Genomic DNA, 16,463 nt, shown 5'->3' with positions numbered 1-16,463 from the left:
GTAAGCTAAGTTTTGGAAAAATTAGAATATTTCTGTTTTAGAAATTAATGATCCCATTAGATTCTGTATGTGTTGAGGATTAGAAATACATATTTAATTTGTAAGAATGATGACCTGAGAGGAAGAACGAAACTGTAGAAAAGTGCCTGTGAGTTAAGTTTTGGAATAATTGGAAATTTTATCATTTATGTTAAGATTGTATTAAAATTGATTATTATATTAATTTATGAATATTATTGCTATATTACTTGATAAAAATTGATGACTTAGATGTGAATTGCTTGAGATGTGCGTATGGAATTGAATTATGAGATGTCGTATGGAATGTGAATGAGATGTGATTGTGGTTCTTCACACCTATGACCAGGGGTGAGCACGGCCCGAGATTGTTACGTGAGTATCGTGACCTTGGTTAACATGTCAGGGGTGAGCACGACCCTAGGTTAGGGGTAACGTGACCTTGGCACAGTGTTATATCAGGGGTGAGCACGGCTCTGGATTGTTACGTGGGTATCGTGACCTTGGTTAACATGTCAGGGGTGAGCATGGCCCTGGGATAGGGATAACGTGACCTTGGCACAGTGTTATATCAGGGGTGAGCACGGCCTGAGATTGTTAAATGGGTATCGTGACCTTGGTTAACATGTCAGGGGTGAGCACGACCCTAGGATAGGGATAACGTGACCTTGGCACAGTGTTATATCAGTGGTGAGCACGGCCTGAGATTGTTAAATGGGTAGCATGACCTTGGCATAGTGTGAAGTGCAAGATTTGTGATGATTGGTGTGATTGAGAATTATGACGTGATGACAATGCATGATTGATTGAAATACGATATGTCAAAATATTTATGAATATTAAGTTATAATGAGATAATATGTTGTGTTTTCTTATGTGCTATATATATAGATGTTTTCTTTTCTCACCGTACGATTTGTGGATATTTTAGGTGAGGAAGATCTGGCTACGAATGGTATCTAGAATGCCAACGGTTGAATTGTCGGGATGCTCTGATATTGTGACATCGAGGCAAAGGATTTTTAGAACATAGGTTTTTATATGGATTTGGAATTGTACATGTTATATTTGAAAATAATTTGAAAACTCTTGCGTTTCATTTTTATTATTGTGGTTATTGAAGGATAATTTTGAAGATTCATATGTGAACCCTTTTACCGAAATTGAAAAATTTATTTATAAGTTTTTATTATTACAATATATATGTTGGGGTAGTAAGGGTGTCTCATTTAGTGGTATCAAAGCCTGGTTGATCTAATCGGCCGTGAGTTATGAGTCTACTATGCTTGTTTGGTAGATGAATGATGAAATGAATTGTGGAACTTATTGATGTGCTAATGATGAATGACTATGTTTGTTGTTTATTTAATTGTGTGTACTCTAAGAATGTTTTGCTTTATGGTGAAGATAATGATAATGATGATGATGTTTCACTTGCGTTGTTAGTGTTGTGCTTGCACTTATATTGTTTTCTCATAGTTTGGCTAAAAGACATGATATAGCTTAGTTGATGCTAGTCATGATTGCTTATTTGTTTTGATACTTCTTGCTTACGTAAGAAGTAGTTGTTGAGTGGTATTGCTCGTGTTGCGAGCATATGTGCCAGTAGTAGTGGACGAAGCCTTGTGCTAGCCAACTAGAACTGTTAGAACCTTGGATGTGGGTAAGACATTCATTTGTCGAGTGTATTAAGAGTTTTTGATTGGTGGAGTTTTCGAAAGCCATAGTTGTAGTGATTGAATCCAAGAGGTTATGTGTTGAGCATTAGAGCTTTGAGCGTTCTTGATGAAAGGTCAAAGTTTTGGTGATTTCCTTAAGTTTTAGTGCTTGCGTATTAACCTAGTTAGGGGTTAGGTTGCATGAGGATTTTACTTCAGATATAAGTCTTTTGTGTGGAATATGTGAGTTGTTTTGGTTTAGGATTGTAGTAGAAAGCTTGAATATGAAGTTGAGGAGTGAGTTTGGAATGGTTGGGGTATTTTGTGGAATGTTAGTACACTATTGTTGTATGGTATAAGGGATATTTTCGCTGCAGTTTCGTTGTTCCAATATGAGTATCGTATTGACAGAATTAGATTTTGTGGTCTTCATGAAAGTGGTGGCTTTGGATATTATATTTTCAATGGAACTGGATTAAGATAAAATAGAGGTCTAGAACTTCAGTTATAACTACTTTGGTGATCAAAAGTCTAGTTGTAAGTGCTGAATATATTTGTTATGGTTTTTGAATTTTTAGCTAAGAAGATGATTTTTTTTAGTCTTATGACTTCATAACAGTTATAACTTATTCCCTTAGATTTCTTTTGAAATAGGTTTGAGATCATTTTGATGAGTATAACTCTTTATGTGTCATTTGCTTTGTCATTGTTGAAGGGAGGTATATGTTATCATGATGTTTTTGAGTTACTAGGCAATGCAAGGATAAAAATGATTTTGTTATGATGTTCTTAGGTGTTGTCATGTGAATTGTAAGGTTGTTAAAGGTTGTATGATGCTATGTGGTAAAGTTAAGTTCATGCACATGTTATATGGTGTAAAATAGTGATAGATTCATATATATGATTGGGAATGATATATATGAAGGTTTAAATAGGTATTCTAATATGATTTGATATGCATGTATGTTGATATGAGGATAGATGACCTTATGGATCAATTAGCGGGTGTTCAGTAAGGTTGACCTTAAGGTGTGCTATCATCAAATTGGAATTGAGAGTGAGGATTTATCCAAGATAGCTTTAGGCTAAGTTATCTAAGTATGAATTTTGGTTGTATAAGAAGAGTTTTCTAAGCCATGTAATTTCTTGTGGAGGTAAAACGTAGATCTATCTAAGATAAAAGTTGTGCTTAAGTGAGAGATACTTGAGTCTATTAGCGAGGTTATGAGTTTCTTGGATTAGCTCATTGTTGTTGGATATTGATTGAGTAACTTTTTAAGATAGCATTACCTTTGAACAGATTGAGTAAGAAGAGTGTTATTTTTGTGTGAGATAGTAAGTGTGAGAGTAGTTTCCAAATTCTTAAGGAAAGAATTGACTAGTGCACTAGTGTGAGCATTGGCCGATCTCAGTAAGCCTTTTGTAGTATGGGTTGATGTTTCTAAGATAGGTTTGGGTGGAGTGTTGATGCAAGAAGGAAAGGTAGTAGCTTGTGATTCTAGGCAATTGAAAACTCATTAGAGGAATTACCTTACCTATGATTTTTTAAGTTAGCATTTGTAATATTTAGAGATACTGCCTTTATGATTCTAAGCTTGAGGTATTTATTGATAATCAGAGCCTTAATTATCTGTTGACTGAAGGAGTTAATTATTAGACAAAAAAGATAGTTTAACTTTCTGGAGGACTAATATTTCAAACTTAGTTGTTATTTGAGTAAAGTCATTATGGTGACCAATGTTTTGTGTAGGAAACCTTTATATTTATCTTTCCTTATGATTAGAGAGATGAATCCTTTTGGCTCAAATTAGAGATTTAAGTTTGGCTTATAAGGTTACCCTTAGTAGTGTGAGACTAAGTATGACTTGAGTAATGAATGGATTGTTGAAGGAAATTGGAGAGGCATAATTTTAGTGACAAGATATGACGCTATAGGATAAGGTGATGGATAAGAGTTTGACTTGGGTGTAGATGGAGTGGTGAAATTAGAGATCTGATATGTATACCTAGTGAACTTACGCTTAGGTGCTTAATCTTTAAAGATGATCATAGAAGTAAAACCAATATTGTGGCAGATGCCTTGATTATGATGACCTCTGGTATATCATTTAAGATGATTTAAGGGTTGAATTTGATTGAAGAATTTAGAGACTTATGCTTTGTGTGTGAGATTATCCTTAGGAGCATTGAATTGATTATGTTGAAAGTGACTAGTGAATTAATGAATGAGATTAGAGAAGCCTAGGAGTTAGAGCCTTTCTTAGAGAACCAAGTGGAAAAGATTGGTAGGAGTATAGATAACTTTTCTGAGTAGAATCGATGTTGTTTCGAGGTGCAAGAACAAATTTGAGTGCTTAGTAACCTTCAATTAAGAAAGATGATTTTAGAGGAAGGACATTCATTTAGGAGCTACTGAGATGTATTGGGACCTTAGGGGATGTATTAGAGTGGTGCAGCGGAAGCATGGTGGCCTAAGGTGAAGAGAGGAGTAGAGAAATTGTATGCTCGTGTTTAGTATGCAAGAAGTCTTTAGGAATTTGTGTAGCACTTAGACGTCTCATTTTGGAACTGTAATGGTGAGTGGATAGACTTTAATTGTAGGTTTGTCTGAGACGCTTAAGAGATCGATTCTATTTGTGTTTTAGTGGATAAGCTCACCAAATTTACTTGTTTTATCCTTAGATATCCTTTGGTGAAAGTGATAGAGTTGTACATCAATAAGGTAGTGAGGTTGCATAAGAATTAGAAAGTAAGAAGCGAGGAGTCTACCATTGCAAAAATTTCGGGGAAGAAATTTCTTAAAGGAGGGGAGTATTGTAACAGCCCAAATTTTTACTGGGCCGTGGGCCCAATTAGTTTCCTGGAACGGGCCGTTTCGAAAGTGAAACGGGCCATTCCGGAATAAAGAATTTGCCTAAAAAACGTAGTTGAGAACGGGTCGTTCCGGTTGGAGAACGAGCCATTCTGGTTTGGAGAACGGGCCGTTCTGGTTTGGAGAACAGGCCGTTCTGAAAGTAGAACGGGCCATTCTGCTGAGTTTTGGAACAGGCCGTTCCAGTTGAGATTTTTGCTTGGTTCTAGAGGGTCCAGAACGGCCGTTCCACTTTTGGAATCGGCCGTTCCGAGTTAGCTGAGGCAGATTCCTATAAATAGGAGGCCTTACCTCTCATTTTCTCACATCTCCCATTCTCTCTTCCTATTGTCTTCTGTTCTTTCTTCTTCCTCTTCTTCTTCTCTCTGAAGACCATGGGGCACTTAGAGGAGGAGATCAAGAGATCCCTATTGTAGTTTCAACTGTTGTTTATCCAGGTACGGGGGAAAAGGGAATTATTTATATGTAGAGTTATATGAGGAAATTGGGTAGAGGAACAACCCTAATTTTATAATTATTTTTGTTTGAAGAATTATTGGTCTTATTTGATTATGTATGTATTTAGGAACATGGATATATGATTAATTGGTAAAAATGATGCTCTGGGAGAGAAAACAAAATTATAGAAAAGTGCCTGTAATTTAGGTTGTGAAAAGTTGGATGATTTCTGTTTGAGGAATGGATGATCCCATTAGATTCTGTATGTGATGAGGGTTATAAATATGCCAATAATTTGTAAGAATGATGATCTGGGAGAGAGAACGAAATTATAGAAAAGTGCCTGTAAGCTAAGTTTTGGAAAAATTAGAATATTTCTGTTTGAGAAATTAATGATCCCATTAGATTCTGTATGTGTTGAGGATTAGAAATACATATTTAATTTGTAAGAATGATGACCTGAGAGGAAGAACGAAACTGTAGAAAAGTGCCTGTGAGTTAGGTTTTGGAATAATTGGAAATTTTATCGTTTATGTTAAGATTGTATTAAAATTGATTATTATATTAATTTATGAATATTATTGCTATATTACTTGATAAAAATTGATGACTTAGATGTGAATTGCTTGAGATGTGCGTATGGAATTGAATTATGAGATGTCGTGTGGAATGTGAATGAGATGTGATTGTGGTTCTTCACACCTATGACCAGGGGTGAGCACGGCCCGAGATTGTTACGTGAGTATCGTGACCTTGGTTAACATGTAAGGGGTGAGCACGGCCCTAGGTTAGGGGTAACGTGACCTTGGCACAGTGTTATATCAGGGGTGAGCACGGCCTGAGATTGTTAAATGGGTATCGTGACCTTGGTTAATATGTCAGGGGTGAGCACGACCCTAGGATAGGGATAACGTGACCTTGGCACAGTGTTATATCAGGGGTGAGCACGGCCTGAGATTGTTAAATGGGTAGCGTGACCTTGGCATAGTGTGAAGTGCAAGATTTGTGATGATTGGTGTGATTGAGAATTATGATGTGATGACAATGCATGATTGATTGAAATACGATATGTCAAAATATTTATGAGTATTAAGTTATAATGAGATAATATGTTGTGTTTTCTTATGTGCTATATATATAGATGTTTTCTTTTCTCACCGTACGATTTGTGGATATTTTAGGTGAGGAAGATCTGGCTACGAGTGGTATCTAGAATGCCAACGGTTGAATTGTCGGGATGCTCTGATATTGTGACATCAGGGCAAAGGATTTTTAGAACATAGGTTTTTATATGGATTGTACATGTTATTTTTGAAAATAATTTGAAAACTCTTGCGTTTCATTTTTATTATTGTGGTTATTGAAGGATAATTTTGAAGATTCATATGTGAACCCTTTTACCGAAATTGAAAAATTTATTTGTTTTTATTATTATAATATATATGATGGGGTAGTAAGGGTGTCTCAACATATGCTCGCAATACGAGCGATACCACTCAATCACTACTTCTTACGTAAGTAAGAAGTATCAAAACAAATAAGCAATCATGAATAGCATCAACTAAGCTATATCATGTCTTTCAGCCAAATTATGAGAAAACAATACACAAGTAAGCACAACAATAACAACACAAGGGAAACATCATCATTATCCTCATCATAATGCAAAACATTGTTAGAGTACACACAATTAAATAACAACAAACAAAATCAATCATCATACTAGCATATCAATAAATTCCACAATCAATTCATTCTATCATTCATCTACCAAACAAGCATAGTAGACTCATAACTCACGGTCGATTGGATCGACCTGCTCTGATACCACTAAATGTGACACCCTTACTACCCCAACACATACATTGTAATAATGTAATTAAATTAAGAAAAATAAACTTTCAAAGTTGGTACACTACAAGAAAATTCATGATTATCTACAGAAAAATCCGTAGTTAAACATGAAAATCCGTAGATGTGTCAATTATCTACGGAAAAAAATCCGTAGATAATATGGTCATAGATAACGTTATTTATGGAATTTTCCGTAGATAACGTTATCTATGGAATTTTCTGTAGATAACGTTATCTACGGAACATTATCTACAAAATTTTTCGTAGGTAACGTTATCTACGGAATTTTCTGTAGATAATGTTATCTACGAAATTTTCCATAGATAATGTTATCTACGAAATTTTCCGTAGATAACTCACGAAAGTTGTTATCTATGGATTTAATCCGTAGATAACTTTCAGGAAATTTTTATTTAATTTTAATAAATTTATTAATGTTATGACCCTCATATTTGGCCTCTCAAGGATGTTATTTCATTACACTTCACTTTTCAACATGTTTTGTCCTTATTGCACATTTTCTGGGGAACTTCCCAGAAGGTTGTGACACCCTTACTACCCCAACACATATATAATATAATTTAATTAAAGAGAATAAACTTTCAAAGGGTTCGAAAAAGGGTTCACATAAAACTTCAAAACTGTTCTTTCTTCAATATAAGAAAATGACTGAAAAATAAAACTTGAAAGGTAAAATGTAAGAGTTTACAATTTTAAAATCATTTATTACAATACCAAATCCATATAAATATTCTGTCCTAGAAATCCTCTGCCCCGATGTCACATTATCAGAGCATTCCCATAATTTAATTGTTGGCATTCTAGATGTCACTCGTAGCCGAATCTTCTTCACCTAAAATATCCATAGTTTATACGGTGAGAAAAGAAAATATCTATATGCAAAGTACATACAAACACATCACAATATAATTTCATCATAATTCATTATTTAATAAAATATATATAGATATATATGTGTGTATATATATATATATATATATATATATATATATATATATATATATAAATATATATCGATCATTCATCATCTTCACATCTCAATTCACATTTAACATATCTCATTTCACATACATATCTCATTTCACATACATATCTCAATCCATCATAATCCACACCAATTATACAATTTACAACATCATTTCCATATTCATAATTCATGTCAATCTTACAATTAACAATATCATTTCCACATCCATAACTCACACCAATCTTACAATTAACAAATATCATTTCCACATCCATAATTCACACCAATCTCACAATTAACACTATGCCAAGACCTCGCCACATCTGACACAAGTGATACGGGTTAATTGCCTCCCACACCAAACCAGGGTCACGCCCTCCCTGTAGCATCACTTACCCAGGGGCCGTGCCATCCCTAGTCATTAAGGAGTACGCTCATCCCTGAAGCATCACCTACACAGGGTTCGTATATCATCCCTGATCATCCAGGAGTACGCTCGTCCCTGAATCATCAACTACCCAGGGTTCGTATCATCCCTGATCATCCAGGAGTACGCTCGTCCCTGAAGCATCCACTACCAGGGTTCGTATCATCCTTGATCCTTTAGTGTGAGGAACCACAATCACATTACAATCCACATAGTCTCTTGCAATTAACTCTATGTCAGGGCTGCCATATGTGACATAAGTGATGCGTGTTAATTGCCTCACTCATCCCACACTATGCCAAGGGCACGCTCGTCCTTGAAGCATCACTACTCAAGGTTCGTCTCATCCCTGATCATTAGTGTGAGGTACCACAATCACAATCATAATCATATCCACACAACATCTCATTTCATCTCAATTCCATATTACATGCACAACAGATAAGTCTAACAAAATAAGGGTTTACACACCCCTCAAGTAATTCACATCAAGATCATTCATTCTTATCAATCAATACAATAATAACATTCATAAATTAATATTATAAACAATGGAATTATTAATTTCATATAACTTTAACATAAACAATAAAACCCCAAATTCTTTCAAAACCTAACTCACAGGCACGTTTCTACAGTTTCGTTCTCCCTCTCAGATCATCATTCTTACAAATTAAATATATATTTCTAATCCTCAACACATACAGAATCTAATGGTATCATTAATTCCTCAAACAGAAATATTTCAATTTTTCCAAAACCTAGCCTACAGGCACTTTTCTATAATTTCGTTCTCTCTCCCAGAGCATCATTTTTACAAATAAATCATATATTCATAATCCTAAATTCATACAGAATCAAATAATGCCAATAATTTTTCAAACAGAAATAATTATAAAATTACTCATAATCCTAAGGGCTCTTCTTCTACCCAATTCCCTCATGTAACTTCACATATAAATAATCCCTTTTTTCCCCCGTACCTGGATAAGCAGCAGTTGAAACTACAATAGGGATCTCTTGGTCTCCTCCTCTAAGTGCCCCATGGTCTTCAGAGAAGAAGAGGGGAAGAAGGAAGAACAGAAGAGAATAGGAAGAGAGAATGAAAGATGTGTGAAAATGAGAGGTGAGGGGTGCTATTTATAGGATTTCAGGCTCACCTACCGGAACGGCCCGTTCCAAAAGTGGAACGCCCGTTCTGGACCCTTCAAATCTACGCAAATTTTTCAACTGGAACGGCCCGTTCCAAAACCAGAACGGCCCGTTCCCAATCCCAGCAGAACGGCCCGTTCTCCCTCCGGAACGGCCTGTTCTCCAAACCGGAACGGCCCGTTCTCCCTCTAGAACGGCCCTTTCTGCAAACCGGAACGGCCCGTTATCCCTCCAGAACGGCCCGTTTTGCTTCTCAAATTTTGGGCCTTTAACTTATTCCAGAACGGCCCGTTTCACTTTTGAAACGACCCGTTCTAGGCAACGAATTAGGCCTACGGCCCATTGAAAATTGGGCTGTTACAATACTTCCCTCCTTTATGAAATTTCGTCCTCGAAATTTTTGCAATGGTAGACTCCTCGCTTCTTACTTTCTAATTATTATGCAACCTCACTACCTTATTGATATACAACTCTATCAATTTCACCAAAAGATATCTAAGGGCAAAACAAGTAAACTTGGCAAGCCTATCCACTAAAACACAAATAGAATCAACCTCTTAACCATCTCAGACAAACCTACAATTAAGGCCTATCCACTCATCATCTCACTTCCAAAATGGGACGTTTGAGTGCTACAAAATTCCTAAAGACTTCTAGCATACTAAACACAAGTATACAATTTCTCTACTCCTTTCTTCACCTTAGGTCACTTCACTTCCGCTGCGCTATTCAGATACATCCTCCTAAGGTCCCGATACATCTCATTAGCTCCTAAATATATATATATTAAGAATACTGTTATGTCCTTCCTCTAAAATCATCTTCCTTAATTCAAGGTTACTATGCACCCAAGTTTGTTCTTGCACCTCAAAACAACGTCGATTTCTACTCATAAATGGTTATCTATACTTCTACCAATCTTCTCCACTTGGTTCTCTAAGAAAGGATCTGACTCCTAGGCTTCTCTAATCTCATCCATTAATTCACTAGTCACTTTCAACACAATCAATTCAATGCTCCAAAGGATAATCTCATACACCAAGCATAAGTATTTAAATTCTTCAATCAAATCCAACCCTTAAATCATCATAAAGGATATACTAGAGGTCATCATAATCAAGGCATCTGCCACAATATTGGTTTTACTTCTATGATTAAGCACCTAAGCGTAAGTTCACTAGGTATACATATCAGATCTCTAATTTCACTAGTCCATCTACACCCAAGTCAAACTCTTATTCATCACCTTATCCTATAGTCTCATATCTTGTCACCAAAATTAATCAATTAATTATACGTCTCCAATTTCCTTCAACAATTCACTCGTTACTCAAGTTATACCTAGTTTCATACTACTCGGAGTAATCTCACAAGTCAAACTTAAATCTTTAATTTCAGCCAAAAAGATCCATCTCTCTAATCATAAGGAAAAATAATGTAGAGGGTTCATACTCAAAGCATCAACCATCACATTGACTTTATGCAAATAACAACTAAGATTGAAATCCTAGTCCACAAAAATTCCAACTATCTCTTTTTGTCTCATATTCAAGTCCTTCGGGTCAAACAAACACTAGTACACAAAGGGTGTTTTACGTCGTGTATTTTGACCCTTTTACGTCGGAAAAGGGTCCGACGTTAATACGGGAGTCGTAAATTTACGTCGCCACTGGAAGACGACGTAAATTTACGTCGGGAAATTTTTCAGACCGACGTAAAAAGGGTCAAAATCATGCCACAAATTTACGTCGGACGTGGCCTTGTCCGACGTAAATTTACGTCGGTCATTGCTAGGCCCGACGTAAATTTACGTCGGACAACACCATGTCCGACGTAAATTGTGGCAGTTTTTTTTTTAAAAACGTTTGTAAATTGATATACCCAACACCTGCATATAAATATAATCTAGAATACCAAATCTAAACCAGGCAGTCCAGAATAGAAATTCAAATTGTATTTCAAAATTGAATGACAAAAAGAAAATAATATATAAATCTTAAAAAACATAAATTATGACAATGTAAATCCTATTATCCTAAAAAAGCTATAAAACATGTTTGTCAATGCTATCTAAATAACTAACTATCAAACTATAAACATAATATCTAACTAACTAAACTTAGAAAAAAAGTTGCCCATTGTTCTCTTATCTTGAGCATCTCATCTTCGGGCAATGGAGATGGATCTTGAAAGACCTGAAAGGGTAATTTAAGTGTCATTAATATGCAATGTTAATTATTCTAAAGGTAAATATAGTTAAATAAATTTTGATATGAATTACCTGCGCCCAAGAATCAATAATACCCGCAGAAACTATGGCTTTCATCCAATACATGATGTAATAGCCACATTCAAACGAGTCTTGTTGCTTATTACACTAAAATGAGAAACAAATAACTATTAATTCCAAAGTCAATAAATTTAAATATTATTGACTGTATGAATTAATTTGCTAACCTTAGGGTATATGAAATGCAATGACTTTGATGATCTGGCTCTTCCACTTAATATATTAGCTCCAGACACGATTCTAATTAATTGAAATAAAAATAAATGTTAGCCAATATATATAATTACAGTGTTAAAACATAATGAAAAAATTTAGTTACCCATGTAATTGGCTTTTAATTTCCTGGCTTGGTTTTCGATGAAGTGAACAAAACCACACCACGGTATATTCCGTAGGAATGATTACCATTAACTGCCAATGAGACCTACATTGTATGACAAACAAATCAGTTAAAAAATTACCATGATTAAAAAATCAATTAAAAAACTAACCCGTCAATGTATGGAGCCATGTATATATGTCTTCTTGAGTCACTCATCCATGTTTGCATATATTGTTGGATCTGGACCTGAGTGTTTCCTGATTTTTGGATGGATTGAGGCTCAATAAATCCATATACTTCTGCTTGTGCTTGCTCCACACTCAATTTGTCCATGTACCTAACACAAATAATTATTATAAGTTAAATGTAATTATTGTAAATTTAGACTCATAAAAGAAAATATGACTTACATGGCCCACAACTGTATGACAGATATATTTAACATGGAGTTTCCCCCAACAATCTCTAATGCATCAGGCAGAGATATGTATAGTGGAACATCAGAGCTATCAACTCCAAAAACTCTAATGTCCCACTGCAATTGAATTGGTTGCTTCTTTAATCGTGGTAATTTGATTAGAAGCTTAGATATGGGATCATCCTCAGCTTCTGCGATATTAGCATCATGAACATGAGGTTCTCTCATGACCTCCTTACCACGATCGATAAAATCCTAAAGAAATAATGAAAATTAGTTAAACAATAATAGAATTATAAGAATCTAAAAGAGCAATAATATAATTACCTTTGCCCGTGCTGAAAGCGGCATGACCAAACATTTTGGCCAAGCTAAGAATGTGCCGGTTGCCTGCCCCACTAGTTGAACCTCTATATTGGGCAAAGGCACTGGAGCAGCAGCATCTTGAACTTGGTCAACCACAACCCGTGTCCAGTCTGGCTGTAGAGGGACACCATGGATGGTTGAGCCACCCTCAAATACTCGGCCAATAGCCACTAACCGTGGGGGGTCATCCTCAACATATAACTCGCACTGGTTTGGTACATCAGTGTGAGCATGTTCCCCTGAGAAATTTAGAGCAGCACAACTCCCTTTAGTGCTGACTCGAACACCATCATGAGCAACTGCAGTCTGTTGCTGAGAACGAGCCAAAAGTTCAAACTTCTCTTCAAACTGTTTTTCAATATTCTTCAGTTTCTCTTCAAACTGCATCTCCAATCTCTGCTCCAATTTCTGTATAACCTCTTGACTGCAAGAGTCGACAGTGCTCCTCGATGATCGGCCACCAAAGAAATCTCGGTGGCTCCAAGAACCACCAACACCACGCACACGACCTCCGTGCTCTGGCTTTCCTATGGCCGTTGTGAGGATATCATTCCGACCATCGGAAACAAATGAGCCTTGGGTGCTCTGCTCAACTAAATCCTCTTGCAACAATAAGGAAGATTAAAAAATCTTATGAATTAAATGAGTTGAAATGAAGAGTCTTAATTTGTATATTTTTACTTACTATTTTATTAGCAACGACCCTTGCAGACTCAGAAGTCATTTGCCCATCTGGTTTTGTCCGGGCTGCTATCCACATCTCATGGCGGGGAGGTGACTCCACACGGTCAGCATCCTCAACCCCTGCTGCCTGTGCCCTAGCCTTCTTCATTTGCTTTTTTTTTCTTTCATATCCCCCTCTTGACAATAGATGGGGTGCATCATTCTTGGCTTGTCGTTCTTGGGCAGCTATTCTTTTAGCCTGCAATAATACAAAAAAAAATGAGATAAATTAAAATATACCTTAAGTATTTGTGTCAATGTAAAAGTTATGAATAACTAACCTGCCACGAAGGGTCCAATCGAGTGGCACAAAATTGCATCCACTCCTCATCAGTGATCTGGTACTTTAGACAGGGAGTCTCATTTTGGCGCTCTCCAAATACATACTCCCGTGTCAAGAAAGTCTTGAAGTCTCTCCACCTGCTGGCAAGGGCAGATAACATCTTCCTCCTCATGCCCTCAGTGTTGGGAATGTCAAAATTTTGCTATGAAAATAACAACAAATAATAAATAATGTATTTAAGTTATATAATATTGAAAGGATGTGAAAGTATATACCTGAATATCCTGCCACATGAGGTTCTTGTCAACCTCCTGAACGTCATCCCATGATGGAATGATAATAGAAACATGTCGTCGAGCTAGGACTCCCAAATAGCTCTTAAACTTGGCAGCATTTGGGCCTGATGCCTTGCCAGAACGATGATCCACCTCAACCGGTGTCCTCTCCTTGGCAATGCGCCCAGCTGTCAACCCAGACAATCGAGTGACAGATCTACCTTCCCTCCTTCCACTGCCAGACCCAGAATCCTCCATAATCCTGAAAAAATTAAACTGTCATTATTAAAACAATGAATTAATTGAATAGACAAATAAAGTAAAAAAGATAATAACAATATAGCAACAAAATAACTAATAAAAAAACAAATAATACATAAACAGAAACCTATTAGGTTGGAATGTTTTCCCATATTCCTTCAGCATGATCACTTCGAATAGCATGTATTTCGTCCACTTCATTGTCCGCAATAGGACCAAATGATCTGCTTGAAAAAGACGGTGTCTCATGCATATCTAGAGACTCATCTTCGTGAGTTCCATGCATGGTTCTTCCTTCGAGGACCACTGACCATTTCTCATTACATGGATCCTTTACATAAAAAATTTGTCTTGCTTGATATGCCATAATAAAAGGTTCATCCTTATAGCCGACCTTATTCAAATCAACCAAAGTAAACCCTAAATCATCTGTCCGCACACCTGTATTGCCATCAACCCATTTACACTTGAACACAGGCACTCTAAACGTAACATAATCAATTTCCCATATGTCTTCTATGACTCCGAAATAACTCATGGATGCTGTAATGGGATTTTTATCTTTTGAACTAGCAAAGTGCACAGCCTCAGCCTGAATTGTAACCCCACTATTTTGTACTCTACTTTTGTCATCTTCTGTTTTTGTATAGAAACAATATTTGTTAATGTCATACCCACCAAATGTAATGACATCATTGTTAGGCCCACGCGCGAGTCTCAAAAGTGTATCAGAAGCATTAACCTCACCATAAACTTTTTTCTTAAACCAAGCTAAAAAACTCTTGTTATGTTCATTCAATACCCATTTCTCAGTCATCCGAGGGTGTGCTATCTTGATTTCATCTATGTGTTCTGATATGTAAGGAATTACTTCATCAGTGTTGTTCAATATGTACAAATGTGCTTGGTCAACTTCTGTTCGACTCACAGTTCTAATCTTTAAACTTCGACTACCCTTACCAAATTGTTTCCCATCATGTCGAGTCTTGGGAATTCCTATTGGTTCTGATTTCGACATGTACCCTGAACAAAACTCAATGGCTTCTTCTGCAATGTACCTCTCCACAATAGAGGCTTCTGGGCGGTATTGATTCTTGACATATCCTTTTAAGATCTTCATATATCTCTCAACAGGGTACATCCATCTAAGATAAACCGGGCCACACAATCGAATCTCCCTAACCAAATGAACTATCAAATGCACCATGATATCAAAAAATGAAGGTGGAAAATACATTTCCAATTGACACAAGATTGTGATTGCTTCATTTTCTAACTCATCTAACTTTATAGGGTCAATTACTTTGTTGCAAATGGCATTGAAGAATAAACACAATCGAGTAATAGCAACTCTAACAGAAGATGGTAAAATGTTACGAATAGCCACAGGCAAAAGTTGTTGCATTAACACATGACAATCGTGAGACTTTAAACCAATCAACTTCAAATCTTGCATAGACACCAGACTCTTAACATTTGAGGAGTACCCTTGTGGAACTTTCACACTGCTTAAGCACTCACAAAAGCTTTTTTTTTCTTTCTTTGATAGAGTATGACAAGCTGGAGGCAAGTAAGTGCGTCTTCCAATAGACTGAGGATGCAACTCATAACGTATACCCATGTCCACCAAATCTTGTCGTGCTTTCACTCCATCTTTAGTCTTTCCTTTGATGTTTAGCAATGTCCCAATTACACTATCACAAACATTTTTCTCCACATGCATCACATCTATGCAGTGTCTAACATCTAACTTGCACCAGTAAGGAAGATTAAAGAATATTGATCGTTTCTTCCAGATATTTCTCTCAGTTGACTTCTTTTGCGTCTTTCCGAACACAATGTTAATGTTCTTTACCCGTTGATATACTTCTTCACCATTGCGCGGTGTCGAGGCAATTTCATCCTCTTGACTTCCATTGAATGCTTTCTTCAATCTACGGTAGGATGACTACGAACAAGAAACTTACGATGCCTAGTGTACGCAGTCTTTTGCCCATGTTTCAATTGGGTATAACTTGTGTTTTCTTCACATATAGGACATGCATAATGACCCTTCACACTATACCCACTCAGGTTACCATATGCTGGAAAATCATTTATTGTGCAAAATAACATTGC

General features: G+C 36.4%; 3 protein-coding genes across 3 annotated transcripts; all 3 read right to left on the bottom strand.

Annotated features, from left to right (window-relative positions):
* Positions 1 to 11,257: 11,257 nt before the first annotated feature.
* On the bottom strand, positions 11,258 to 13,401 carry LOC145956742 (uncharacterized). The gene is made up of 3 exons (XM_083072337.1): positions 12,765 to 13,401; positions 12,430 to 12,692; positions 11,258 to 12,356 (listed from the first exon to the last, which is right to left on the bottom strand). The coding sequence occupies exons 1-3, from the start codon at positions 13,188 to 13,190 to the stop codon at positions 12,176 to 12,178; spliced, it is 870 nt and encodes a 289-aa protein (XP_082928463.1). The 5' UTR covers positions 13,191 to 13,401; the 3' UTR covers positions 11,258 to 12,175.
* On the bottom strand, positions 13,401 to 14,342 carry LOC145956741 (uncharacterized). Its single transcript, XM_083072336.1, has 3 exons — positions 14,085 to 14,342; positions 13,808 to 14,011; positions 13,401 to 13,725 (listed from the first exon to the last, which is right to left on the bottom strand). Exons 1-3 carry the CDS (start codon positions 14,340 to 14,342, stop codon positions 13,435 to 13,437), a joined length of 753 nt encoding a protein of 250 aa, XP_082928462.1. The 3' UTR covers positions 13,401 to 13,434.
* On the bottom strand, positions 14,236 to 16,203 carry LOC145956740 (uncharacterized). Its single transcript, XM_083072335.1, has 2 exons — positions 14,473 to 16,203; positions 14,236 to 14,346 (listed from the first exon to the last, which is right to left on the bottom strand). The coding sequence occupies exon 1, from the start codon at positions 16,066 to 16,068 to the stop codon at positions 14,476 to 14,478; it is 1,593 nt and encodes a 530-aa protein (XP_082928461.1). The 5' UTR covers positions 16,069 to 16,203; the 3' UTR covers positions 14,236 to 14,346; positions 14,473 to 14,475.
* Between the last annotated feature and the right edge of the window lie 260 nt (positions 16,204 to 16,463).

Source organism: Cajanus cajan, chromosome 4 (assembly GCF_000230855.2).
Source record: "Cajanus cajan strain Asha chromosome 4, NIPB_CcT2T_4, whole genome shotgun sequence".
Classification (NCBI taxonomy): domain Eukaryota; kingdom Viridiplantae; phylum Streptophyta; class Magnoliopsida; order Fabales; family Fabaceae; genus Cajanus; species Cajanus cajan.
This window is presented reverse-complemented; position numbering and strand designations above follow the sequence as displayed.

Coding starts and splice junctions, on each gene's coding strand:
- LOC145956742 (XM_083072337.1), bottom strand. CDS start 13,190: ATGCAGTTTGAAGAGAAACTGAAGAATATTGAAAAACAGTTTGAAGAG. Junction 12,693..12,764: donor CGCTTTCAGCACGGGCAAAG/GTAATTATATTA, acceptor TTATTTCTTTAG/GATTTTATCGATCGTGGTAA. Junction 12,357..12,429: donor GTCATACAGTTGTGGGCCAT/GTAAGTCATATT, acceptor TATTTGTGTTAG/GTACATGGACAAATTGAGTG.
- LOC145956741 (XM_083072336.1), bottom strand. CDS start 14,342: ATGGAGGATTCTGGGTCTGGCAGTGGAAGGAGGGAAGGTAGATCTGTC. Junction 14,012..14,084: donor TCATGTGGCAGGATATTCAG/GTATATACTTTC, acceptor TTATTTTCATAG/CAAAATTTTGACATTCCCAA. Junction 13,726..13,807: donor GATTGGACCCTTCGTGGCAG/GTTAGTTATTCA, acceptor GTATTATTGCAG/GCTAAAAGAATAGCTGCCCA.
- LOC145956740 (XM_083072335.1), bottom strand. CDS start 16,068: ATGCATGTGGAGAAAAATGTTTGTGATAGTGTAATTGGGACATTGCTA.